This window comes from Martes martes, assembly GCF_963455335.1.
Source record: "Martes martes genome assembly, chromosome: 6".
Lineage (NCBI taxonomy): Eukaryota > Metazoa > Chordata > Mammalia > Carnivora > Mustelidae > Martes > Martes martes.
The window spans coordinates 116,834,965-116,848,281 of record NC_137893.1 but is presented as its reverse complement, the minus strand read 5'-3'; the positions used below and the strand labels follow the sequence as shown (position 1 = coordinate 116,848,281).

The following is a 13,317-nucleotide window of genomic DNA, read 5'->3' as shown; positions in this document are numbered from 1 at the left end:
TGACTGGATTTGACAACACAGAGGTCATTTGTATGATGATAAAGCTATTTTCTTTATAGAACCTAAGAACTGCTATGTCAAAGATAAGACAGATTTGTAATTTTAATAAATGCTGACACTTTACCTTCCATAGAGGTTGTATCAGTTTATATACCTGTCAGTAGCATGAGAGACTGACTGTTGCCAACACATGGTATTATCCAACTTTTTAACACTGGCTGATCTGACAGGTAAAAAACATGGTATCTCTTTTTAGTTTCAATTTGAATTTCTCTTAGTATAAGAGAGGTGACACATCTTTTCATGATTTGAGAGTCACTTGCATCTTCTTTTCATACCCTCTGCCAATTTTTGTATTGGATTATTGGTCTTTTTCTCACTGACTTGGAGAAGCTCTTCATGTATTATTAAGTAAATTAGCCTGGTTGTTTTGATTTATGATTGCTGATTTGACTTTATGGTGATTTTGCCATGAAGAAGCTTTCTATATGTAATTAATTGTATAATTCTTTCCTTTTTTTTTGCCAGTCAGATGATTGCTTTTCCCCTCAGCTTTAAGGAGGTAATGTTTATTTACTGTTCATTGACCAAAAAACCTGCATAAATTTACAGGGTATGACATAATGGTTTGATGCTCATATATATCATAAAATGATTACCACAATAAAGTTAGTTAATACACCCATCACTTCATATAACTGCCATTCTGTCTGTGTGGTGAGAATATTCAATTTCAACTATGCCACACAGTATTACTAACTATAGTCACCATGTTATGCATCAGATCTCCAGAACTTCAATTTATAGCTTAAAGTTTGGGTGCCTAGCTGGCTCAGTCAGTAGCGTATGCAACTCAGTCTCTGGGTTGTGAGTTCGAGTCCCAAGTTGGGGATAAAGTTTACTTGAAAGAAAAAGAAAAAACCAAAAACCCTTAAAGATTACACTTTAGGGCGCCTGGGTGGCTCAGCGGGTTAAGCCGCTGCCTTCGGCTCAGGTCGTGATCTCAGGGTCCTGGGATCAAGTCCCGCATCGGGCTCTCTACTTGGCGGGGAGCCTGCTTCCCCTTCTCTCTCTCTGCCTGCTTGTGATCTCTCTCTCTGTCAAATAAATAAAATCTTAAAAAAAAAAAAAAAAGATTACACTTTAGATCAACATCTCCCCATTTCCCCCACCCCCACACTCTGGTAACCACCATTCCACTCTGTTTCTTGAGTTCAACTCTTTTAGATTTCACATGTAAGTGATATCATACGGTATTTGTCTTCCCCTGTCGGACTTATTTCACTTAGCACAATGCCCTCAAGTTTACCCACCGTTGTCACAAATGGCAGGATTTCCTTCTTTTTATAGCTGAATATTATGTGTGTGTGAGTGCATGTGCACCACATTTTCTTTATCCATTCATCCATCAACAGACACTTAGGTTATTTCCATGTCTTGACTACCTCGAATAGTGCCACGATGAACATGGGGGTGGGAGTTATCTCTTTGAGATACTCATTTTATTTCCTCCAGATGCACCCAGAAATAGGACTCTTGGACCACAGAGTAGTTCAATTTTTGGAGGAACCTCCACACTGTTCTCCATAATGGCTGTCCCAATTTACATTCTCTTTGGTGAGGGTTTAACAGTATGTCATTGTGGGGGTTTCTGCATTCCTTTGATTACTAATGATGTTGAGTGCTTGCAAAAATGTTCTCAGGCCATCTGGGTTTCTACATTTATCACAGGCTTGATTAATCAATCAAGTTTAGGGTCCATTTATCTACTGCATTCTTTTCTGATCGATAGGAATTCTTCATAGGTTTCTGTTATATATTCAAATATTTTCTCCCACTCTTGAGGACTTTTTTTTTCATTCATTCTTTTATATCTCTTGATAAACACAAGCTGTTATTTTGGTGAGGATACTTTTCTCCTTTATGGTTAATGTTTTCTGTTTCTTGTGTAAGATCTCCCCTTCCTTGAGATCATAAAGTTCTACATCAGGGGTTGGCAAACTTTTTCTACAAACGGCAAGGTAGTAAATATTTTCAGCTCTGTGGGCTGTGTGTACACTCTGTCGCAACTATTCAGCTCTACCATGGCAGCAGAAGCAGTCAGAGACAACACATAAATGAATGTGGCTGTGATTCAAGAAAACTTTATTTACAGGGGCGCCTGGGTGGCTCAGTTGGTTAAGTATCCAACTCTTGATTTTGGCTCAGGTAATGATCTCAGAGTCTGGGATCATGCCTTGTGCTGGGCTCAGACGCTGGTGGAGCCTGCTTAAGATTCTCTCCCTCTCTGGCAAAATCAGAAAGGGAGACAAACCGTATGAGACTCTTAACTGGAGGAAACAAACAGAGGGTTGCTGGAGCAGAGGTGGGGTGGGGGGACATGGTAACTGGGTGATGGGCATTAAGGAGGGCACTTAATGAAATGAGCACTGGGTGTGATATGCAACTGATGAATCACTGAAATCTACCTCTGAAACTAATAATATACTATATGTTAATTAATTGAATTCAAATTTTTAAAAAGATTCTCTCCCTCCCTTTCCCTATGCCCATTCCCTCCCCCTCCACTCTCTCTAAAAAAATGGGAAAAAAAAGAAAACTTTACTTACAAAAATGAGTCATCATTTGCCAATCCCTGGCCTGCACTATCTTTTGATGCTCTTTTAAATGGTATTTTTAAAATTTCAATTTCTGTTAATTACTACTATACACTAACACATTGATTTCTGCATACTGACCTTATTATCCTGGTCAATCTAAAATCACTTAATAGTTTAATAACTTTTTGATAGTTTTTTTAGGATTTTACACATAAATGAGCAAGTCATCTGCAAACAGTTTCTTCCTCTCTAATTTATACATCATTCATTCATTCATTCGTTTTTGCCTTATTGTACTGGCTAGGACTTCCAGAATAATGATTAATAGAAGTGGTAAGAACAGATATCCTTGTCTGGTTCACCATCTTAGGGGGAAAGTATTTATTTTTTCAATACTAAAATATAGGGCCACCTGGGTGGCTCAGTCAGTTGGACCTCTGACTCCTGACTTCAGCTCAAGTCATGATCTTGGGGTCATGAAATTAAGCCCCAAGATGCGCTCTGTGTTCAGCCCAGATCTGCTTGGCATTCTCTCTTCCTCTCCCTCTGCCCCTTCCCCTACTCACACACTCTAAAATAAATAAATAAAATCTTTTAAAAATATATTAAAGGATAATGGTAGCTGTTTTGAGTAGACCCCCATTATCATGTTGAGGAATTTCCTATCTATTCCTAGTTTGCTGAGGCTTTTTATCATAAATGAGGCTTTTTATCACAGATGCAAATGCTTTTTCTAAATCTGCTGATATTATGATATGGTTTTTCTTTTTCAGTCTTTAATGTAGTGGATTACACTGATTTTCAAATGTTAAATCAGCCTTGCATTTCTGGAATAAAAATGGTTTCATAGTCGTGATCTATTACTCTTTTTGTGTACTGGTGGATTTAAGTTGCTAATATTTAGTTAAATAAATATAAATGTGACTCAGGAATTAACCTGAAGAGGCTCCCATGAGTCAAAAATCAGTATGATGAACTCATGGATTGAAGCATACTTGATATACATTAACTCATTATCTAGGGGAATAATGGTACACTGAGGGGAAACCTTGTTTCTCCTACATGAACTTTTATGATTACGATATCGTGGGGAGTTTCTAAGAGTGCTCTCTTTCAGAAGTACTCGCTAAAAATTTATGGATAAAATTACATAATATCTAAGACTTGATCAGGTAAAAGAGAAGGAGAAAAGTGGTTAGGGATACATGTGAAGCAAAACTGGCCATGAGCTGGTAACAGCTGAAACTAAATGAGAGATACATGTGGGCTCATTTTAATATCCAGTCTACTTTGTATAGATTTGAAATTTTTTCTCTTTTTTTTGAAGATTTATTTTTAGGAGAGAGTGTAAACATGCGTATGCACAAGCGCATGCAAGTGGGGGGATGGGAAGGGCAGAGGGAGATCTGGTGAAGGAGAGAAGCAGACTCCCCACTGAGCACAGAGTCCCACCCAGGGCTGGATCTCACCACGCTGAAATCATGACCTGAGCTGTAATCAAGTGTCAAGAGTCTGAGGCTTAACCCCCTGAGCCACCCAAGCACCCCCAGATTTGAAATCTGCAATAACATTTTTTAAAATGTCTTGGTTATTTTCAGCCATGTTCTTCCATATGTATTTGGGAATTAATTTATTCTTAAAAACCTGCTAAGATTTTTATTAGTATTTCAAAACTAATAGGTTAATTTGGTAAGAACTGTAATGTCTTCTAATTCATTAACAAGGTGTAGTTTTCCACTTAATGTAGGCTGTCCTTCAAATCTCTTATGACTTGAATTAAATGGTATAATTAGAAGGTCCTGCCTCACCCACAACTGTACACAAAATGACCTCACGTCTTCTTATAGAAATTTATGGTTTTAGTTTTTAAAATGTTTATATTTCCTATCTATAACAGAAATTATTCTGGTATAAACCTAAGAAGGGGTGCCTGGGTGGCTCAGTTGGTTAAGCATCTACCTTCAGCTCAGGTCATGATCCCAGGATCGTGCGATCGAGTCCTACATCAGGCTCCTTGCTCAGCAGTGAGCCTGCTTCTGCTTCTGCCTGCTGTTCTCCCTGCTTGTTCTCGCCCTCTTGCTCTTTCTCTCTGATAAAGAAGTAAAATCTTTAAAAAAAAAAAAAGTATAAGAAAAGAATCCAATTTTTTTTTCTAAATGACCTGCCAATTTGCTTCTGGATTATCTATGCTGTTGTACTGACCCATTTGCCTACTCCCAACCTGAATTCCAAGCATTCTATATAAAGTACCATAGCTGTACAACATGTTTAAGTGAATCAGACATCACCACTCCCACCGTCATTCTTCTGTTTCAGAATTTTACTGGCTATTCTTCCATGTTTGTTTATCCGTCTGACCCTCAGAAACTGCTGGAGTGGTTTAAATAAAACACTTATAATTTCTACAAGTTGAATGTATAGATTAACTCAGCAGGAATTGACATTTTATGATGCTGAACCATCCCACCTAAGAATATGGTACATTTTTCAATTTATTCAAGTCCTCCCAGTGACATTTTAAACGTTTTCTTTGGGGGCGCCTGGGTGGCTCCAAGTGTCTGCCTTCAGCTCCGGTCATGATCCCAGGGTCCTAGGATCGAGCCTCACATCGGGCTCCCTGCTCAGCAGGAAGCCTGCTTCTCCCTCTCCGTCTGCCCCCGCTTGTGTTCCTTCTCTTGCTATGTCTCTCTCTGTTGAATAAATAAAATCTTTCAAAAAATAAAATAAAGTAAAAATAAAAGTTTTCTTTGCACAGATCTTGCCCCTTTCTTCAGTTTATTATATTTTGTCACTGTTGGGCTCCTTACTACTCTACTGCTTATTTCAAAGAAGTCACACCAAATTTTTACAGATTACTACTAAAATAATATTAAATCCACATATAAGCACAATCAAATGATTAAGAGGAAATTATATTTAGTAAAATAGCAATTTTAACCTTATGCCAATGTATTGTAAACCATGATGATTTACACCATGGCTAGAGCTGCTCAACTATAGCCATGAGCAGATGTACCGGAAAGCCACACTTTATGGTGGGGTCAGATGAGCAGTAAGCAAGGGCAGGCAGCTCACAAATAACTATTCTTTTGCAATTCTGACCATATATGTGTGAATTCCCACTTGTCATTCTTACAAAAAGGAAAACAAGGGGCGCCTGGGTGGCTCAGTCAGTTAAGCATCTGCCTTCAGCTCCGATCATGATACAAAGGTCCTGGAATCGAGCCCCATATCATCCTGCTCAGAGGGAAGCCTCCTTCATCCTCTCCCTCTGCCCCCGCCCAGCCCTGCTTGTGCTCTCTCTCTCAAATAAATAAAACCTTAGCAAAAAATGATAACAAAAAAATGATCAAACATACATGGTGCTCCAGGACTAAACCAAATATTTAACTAATATGAGAAAATTAAGATAGGAAGATAATTTTTATGTAATTTCAAATACTATATTTCACAAATTTCTAACATAATCGAGCTGTTGAAATCTTTTTTTAAATTTATTTATTTATTTATTTATTTGACAGAGAGAGAGAGAGAGAGAGAGATCACGAGTAGGCAGAGACGGTGGGGGGAAGCAGGCTCTCTGCTGAGCAGAGAGCCCGATGTGGGGCTCGATCCCAGGACCCTGAGATCATGACCTGAGCTGAAGGCAGAGGCTTAACCCACTGAGCCACCCAGGCACCCTGAAATGTTTTATTCTACCATAAATTATACTTCATTCATTATACTACTTAGGAAGATGGAGGCTATCACTAGAAATCAGAAAAAACTTGGTAGCAAATGCATTAAGACTGAGCAATCTTGGCTCAGAGTTCTTTACCTGAAGATAATCCACAGCTCTAAGACCAGAATAAATAGGAGTAAAGGTGCAGAGCAAGAGTTCATTACAGACCACGATGCTTTAATTATTTCAACTCTATAGAAAGTTAATATAAATAAATCTTATGTAATCAATTATCTATCATAGTAATCATAAGAAACTGGTAACGCTAGTTGTCTGTGGGGAAGGAAACTGGGTAATCGGGGGGGAACAAGTATGGGAAAGGGAATTTTCACTGTATCCCAATTTTGCCTTTTGAGTTTTAAACCATGTAAATGTATTGCCTATTCAAAAATAAATTTAATTTTGGGGCACCTGGCTGGCTCAGTCAGAAAAGCATGCAAATCTTGATCTCAGAGTCATGAGTTCCAGCCCCATGTTGGGCGTAGAGATTACTTAAAAACTTTTTTAAAAAATTTAATTTGGGGGTACCTGAGTGGCTTCGTTGGTTGGGCATTCAACTCTTGGTTTCAGCTCAGGCCATCATCTTGGGGTAGTGGTATCAAGCATAGTGTTGGGCTAGGATTCCCTCCCTTTCCCTCTGTCCCTCACCCTGTTCACACACACACACACACACACACACACACACACTCTCTCTCTCTCTCTCTCTCTCAATAAATAAATAAATAAATAAATAAAATCTTTTAAAATTTTTCTAATTTTAAGAGCCCATTAAATGCTACAAAATGACCAAACAAAGAACAAGTCTGAATCTTCTAAAAACCACATTTAAAGATATTGCCAATAGGAGAATTTACTCTATAAATGCATCTTAACATTACATTTTAATGGAAAAGTCAGTCTATTTCTAGAGTAGCTCAGATTTTTTCTCTATCAGTCACTAAAAAGCCCTTAGTCCTATCATATTTTCCTCTTTCTTTTCTAACCCATAAGAGAGCTAGATTTAGTGGCCAAATAAAATGTCCATTCTTGGGATATCTCTTCTACTGATCTTTTAAAAAATTTTAGGGGCACCTGGGTGACTCAGTTGGTTAAGTGTCTGCCTTCAGCTCAGGTCATGATCCCAGAGTCCTGGGACTGTCCCGCATAGGGACCCCTGCTCAACAGGAAGCTTGCCTCTCCCTGAGGCTGCCACTCCCCCTGCTTTTTACTCTCTCTTGCTCTTTCTCTACCAAATAAATAAAAAAGTAAAAAAAGTAAAAAAAAAAAAAAAAAAAAAAGAGTTGGACACTTAACCAACTGAGCTACCCAGGCGCCCCTGTTTCATATATTTTTTAACATTTTATTTTAATTTACTTATTTGACAGAGTGAGAGAGCACAAGCAGGGGAAACAGAGCGGGAGTCAGAATCAGACTCCCTGCTGAGCAGGGAGCCCTATGTGGGACTTGATCCCAGGACCCTGGGATCACGACCTGAGCTGAAGGCAGACGCTTACCCATCTGAGCCACCCAGGCACCCAATTTCATATATTTTTAATGCAATCCCTCATAAATCTTTTTCTTAAAGGAAACCAAAATTATAAAATATTCTTTACATTCCTTTTTTTCACCATTAAAAGACCAAAACAAAAATTACTTTGCCCTACCCTGGGAAAAGCATCATTCCTGAACAATTAATTTGGCCACATTTCTGTAGTGCCTCTAAAACTTTTAATTTTAACAATTTGATCCTAAATTTGTCTCTCAATTGTACTTCAGAGCATTTGGAGAATGAAATACCCTCACAACACCCACCCAATGAAGTATGCAGAAAACAAAGCCTCTTTATTCATGAATTTATAACGAACTATAAGTTGCCATTTAATAATAGGACACTCTAAAAAACTATAAAGAGAATACTTTTTAAAAATTATTTTAAGCTTAAAACCAGCTTTTCTTTTCTTCTTCTTCTTTTTTTTTTTTTTAAGATTTTATTTATTTGAGAGAGAGAGACAGCACAAACAGGGGAGAGGCAGAGGGAGAGAAAGGGAGAAGCAGACTCCCCTCTAAGCAAGGAGCCCTATGTGGGCTCGATCCCAGAACTCCAAGATCATGACCTGAGTCCTTGAAGGCAGACACTTGACCTACCGACTGAGCCACTCAGGCACTTCCTGAAACTAGCTTTTCTAAAACAAAAACAAAAAGCAAACAAACAAATAAAAAACAAACAAAAGCTGAGGTGAAATACACACAACATAAAATAACCATATTTTTGAAGTTTTTATTTATTTACCTAAGTAATCTCTACACCCAACATGGGGTTTGACCTCCCAACCCTAAGATAAGAGTCACGTGCTCTTCCAACTGAGCCAGCCAGGCACCCCTAAGATTAACCATCTTAAAGTGAACAACTCAGTGGCATTTAGTACATTCACAATGTCATGAAACTACTACCTCTATCTAATTCCAAAATCTTTATCTCCCCAAAATAAAATCTCATACCCATTAAGCAGTTACTCCTTATCCAGGACCTCAGATCTTGCTTTCTACAACTATAGATTTACCTACTCGCATATTTTATATAAATGGAATCATACGTAACCAAAAAATCTGGTTTCTTTCTATTAGTATGTTTCTGAGGTTCATCCACACTGTATCAGCATGGATCAGTACTTCATTCTTTTTTATGGGGAATATTCGTCCATTATATGTATACACTACAATTTGTTTATCCATTCACTGATAAATATCTGGCTGTTTTTACCTTCGGCAATCATGAATAGTGCTGAACATTTGTGTACAAATACTGGAGTACTGGTTTTCAGTTCTTTCAGGTACGTACCTAGGAATGGAATTCCTGAGTCAAATATAATTTTTACTTTTGACTTTTAAAGGAATCATCAAACTGTTTCCATATTTCTGCCAGCAATGCCCAGGTTTCCAATTTCTCCACATCCTAAATTTTTATTTTCCATTTAAAAAATTATAGCTATCTTATTGGGTATAAAGTGTAAGAACTACTTCTAAGAATGTCTTAATAATTACATAAATTCTGAAGGCAAGTAGAATGCTAGTCTATAAGAAGAGAAAATATTAAACTCCTATTTCCTCCTCCTCTTCTTACCCCACAGAAAACTCAAGAAAGTAGACTTTTTCTGCCAGAAAGTAAGTAAAAATATACTAAATATCAAGAGAATGAGAGAACAAGTCACAGACTGGGAAAAAACATTTACAAAAGCCATATCTGATAAAGAACTCATCCAAAAGAACTCTTAAAACTCACAAGAAGAGGGGTGCCAGGGTGGCTCAGTCAGTTAAGTGTCTGCCTTCAGCTCAGGTCATGACCTCAGGGTCCTGGGATCGAGCCCCGCATCAGGCTACCTACTCAGCAGGAAGCCTGCTTCTCCCTCTCCCACTCTTCCTGCTTGTGTTCCCTCTCTCACTGTCTCTCTCTCTCTCTCTCTCTGTCAATAAATAAATAAAATCTTTAAAAAAACTCTCAAGAAGAAAATGAGTAACCTGATTTTAAAATGAATAAAAAGAGGGACTGCCTGGCTAGATCAGTCAGTTGAGCATGAGACTCTGGATCTCAGGGTTGTAAATTCAAGCCCCATGATGGGTGTAGAGATTATTTAAAAATCAAATCTTTTTTTTAAAAAATGGGTAAAAGACCTAACAGACATCTCACCAAAGAAAATATATGGATGGTAAATAAACATGAAAAGATGCTCAACCCTGTATGTCAACAGGGAATTACAAATTAAAACAACAGTGAGATACCACTACACACCTACAAGAAAGGCCAAAATCCATCTGGTGTTAGAATACAGAATACTGACACCAAATGCTGGGAAGGAGTTGGAGCAAGAAGAACTTTCTCACTGTCGGTGGGAATGCAAAATGGTATAAGCCACTTTGGAAAACAATTTGGTGATTTCTTAAAAAATTAAACTTCCTCTCGCCATACAGTTCAGCAATTATGTTCCTTCATATTCACCCAAAGGAGCTGAAAACATGACTACACAAAAACCTGCACACAAACATTTACGACAGCTTTAATCACAATTACCAAAATGCGGAAGCAATCAAGGTGCCCTTCAGCAGGTGCATGGATGACCAAACCGTGTGCGTGTGGACAGTGGATATTATTCAGCACGAAAAAGAAATGAGCTATCAAACCATGAAAAGGCATAACATATTAGTAAGTGAAAGAAGCCAATTTGAAAAGGCTTCATACTGGAGAAGGCAAAACTATGGAGAACGTAAAAAGATGAACAGGGCAGGGAAGGATGAAAGCACGAGCACAGAGGACTTTTAGTGCAGGGAAACTATTCTGTATGATACTATGATGGTGATACGTGTCCTTAAATATTTGTCAAAATCCACAGCACGTACAAGAGCAAAAGTGAACCCTACTATAAAGTATGGATTTGGGGCGCTAGTGATACATCAATGTAGGATCGCTGACTCTAACACACATACCACTGGGGTGGGGGACGCAGACAATGGGGAAGGTTTTAAGTGCGTGCGGGCAGGGGGCATACAGGCACTTCTTGTACTTGCGACTCGATTTTGTTGTGAACGCAAAACTCCTCTAGAAAATAAAGTCTATTTAAAAAGTATTAAAATATTTTTAAAGGTACTGGATATATTTTAAAAAACAATTGCTGGATTACTTTAAAGGATCAATAAAGGTTCAATCTAAGCTTATGGAATTATTAGTAACAGTTGTAACTAATTTATCTATAGCAATTTAAAATGTCCTAAATGCTGCACATGTAATTACGGTCTTACTTCATTCTCACAATAACCCCTAGGAATCAGATGCTATTAGTGGAGGTATTTCTATTTTACACTTGAAGAACTGGTTTAAGGAGGGTAACTCAGACCAGAAGTACAGACCTGACTCTAACACTAGGCTCTTTCCACCACCTGACTCTGGCTGAATGCTGCAGCACAACACCGTTAGCTAACACTCATGAGAATCCGTCTGGATAAAGAACAAATTACGCTTGTAGCTTTGGTTCTACAGCACTCTGTCTCCATTTGCAAAATGTGCTCAGTATATGATCATGACTAATCACAATACTCAAAGAATACCAGCAAGATACCATCTTTCTCTCCATTTTTCTGAGGGACCAAAAGCTGACAGATGTTCACAGCTGGTTTATGAACCACGCAGCTGCATTACATGCTAGCAGCCGACTAACGTTCATTCTGTTCTAAGTCAGCAGAGCCTGGGAGTCCTCTAGAGCCACATACTCACCTTAACAAGGATAAAAGGTTACTTGGGTCCTTTTGCAAGTTAACAAGTATTAGCATTTCATCACTTCCACAGGAGGAAGGTAGCTACCGCCACGTAAGACAGAGCAGCAAAAGCTGCAAATAACCAAAGAGAAAGAAAAACACAAACAGCAGACTGAATGCCTTACCCACCCACAGCACTGAAAAATAACTCAGTTTTTATCCTTGCCCATTAAAAGGAGTGAGGGAAGCAGGCTTGTCATTTAAGGGTAAGAAGCAAACTCAGCAGTCGTGGGAGATTAGGAAGTCTTGGCAGTGGGAAAAGAGGGCCCAAAATAGATGTATTAAACATGGCTAGGTGAGAGTTCTGATCAGCACGTATTTTTAGTAATTGCACATTTACAACGCTCACATGTCCAGTTCAAAATTAGTTTAGCTACCAGTCTTTTAAAATGCCAGAAAAATTATTCCTGCCCCCACAATCGTCTTCACAATGGAAATAACTACCAGATCAAAGCCCGGCCCTGATTCTGCCATTGCCCCATGAGCGCGAAAAGCCACCCTGACAGGTACAGTGTTTGCTCCCACCCTTCCTCCTCACTCACCCTGCGCCCCCTGCCTCCAGTCAAAAGGAACTTCCTCTATGCTCCACTTCTGGTTTGTGGGTGGACGTGGCCATGGGGCAGCCTAAAGAAAGCAGGAAGGAAAAGACGAGAAATATGGCCGAGACTCCTAGCTGTCACCCAGTATTTGTTCCTGGCTTCATCCTTGGGAGGCTAAACAAGGAAGCTATTTGATAACTAACCAGATTGAGACAAGCTCTCAAGTAAGACCAAACTTGACCATATATTATCTTAGATCACACATTTCTCTGCTGGCTGTTTTCATCTACCTCTATTGGACATCAAGAATCAAGAGACATATTTTAGAGGACTTTATAGTCAGAAAACAAGACTGACAGAGGACACAGAAATAGTTCTTAAGTTGCCCTTATTGTCAATCACCGCAAATATAACTAAATTTAAATGCTCTCATTTAGGGTTGCCTGGGTGGCTCAGTTGGTTAAGTGACTGCCTTTGGCTCAGGTCATGATCTCAGAGTCCCAGAATCGAGTCCTGCATTGGGCTCCCCATTCAGCAGGGAATCTGCTTCTCCCTCTGACCCTCTCCCCCATCATGTTCTCTCTCTCACTCTCTCTCTCCTCTCTCAAATAAATAAAATCTTTTAAAAAAATAAAAAATAAATAAATGCTCTCCTTTAAAAGCTCAATCCCTTTGTTTTCTAGCACTGAAAAAGCTCCTGCATTATTTCCCACATTTCCAAAAGCAGTTCAACCTGTGTATCCCTTCTACAGAAGCTTTAAAAAAAATAAGTACTTGTTTGTATAATGAAGGAAACCATCAGCAAAAAGGCAACATACTAAATAGAAGATATTTACAAATGATATGTCCAAAAGGGGTTAATATCCAAAATATATAAAGAATCCACAAAATTCAACACCAAATAGTTCAACTAAAATATGGGCAGAGGGGGCACCTGGGTGGCTCAGTTGTTAAGCTTTCGGCTCGGGTCATGATCCCAGGGTCCTGGGATCAATCCCTGCATTGGGCTCCCTGCTCAATGAGGAGCCTGCTTCTCCCTCTTCCACTCCCCCTGCTTGTGTTCCCTCTCTTGCTGTCTCTGTCAAATAAATGAATAAAATCTTTAAAAATGAAAAATAAAAAAAGATGGGCAGAGGGCTTGAACAGTCATTTCTCCAAAACACCCAGATGGCCA

At 38.8% G+C, this 13,317-nt stretch overlaps 1 protein-coding gene across 1 annotated transcript in view; it reads right to left on the bottom strand.

Annotated features, from left to right (window-relative positions):
- The window catches only part of NUDT3 (nudix hydrolase 3), a 118,687-nt gene that overhangs the window by 76,061 nt on the left and 29,309 nt on the right, over positions 1-13,317 (bottom strand). The window contains 2 exon segments of the mRNA XM_080805550.1: positions 12,147-12,149; positions 12,151-12,228. Of these exon segments, the coding sequence (XP_080661676.1) occupies positions 12,147-12,149; positions 12,151-12,228 (81 nt within the window).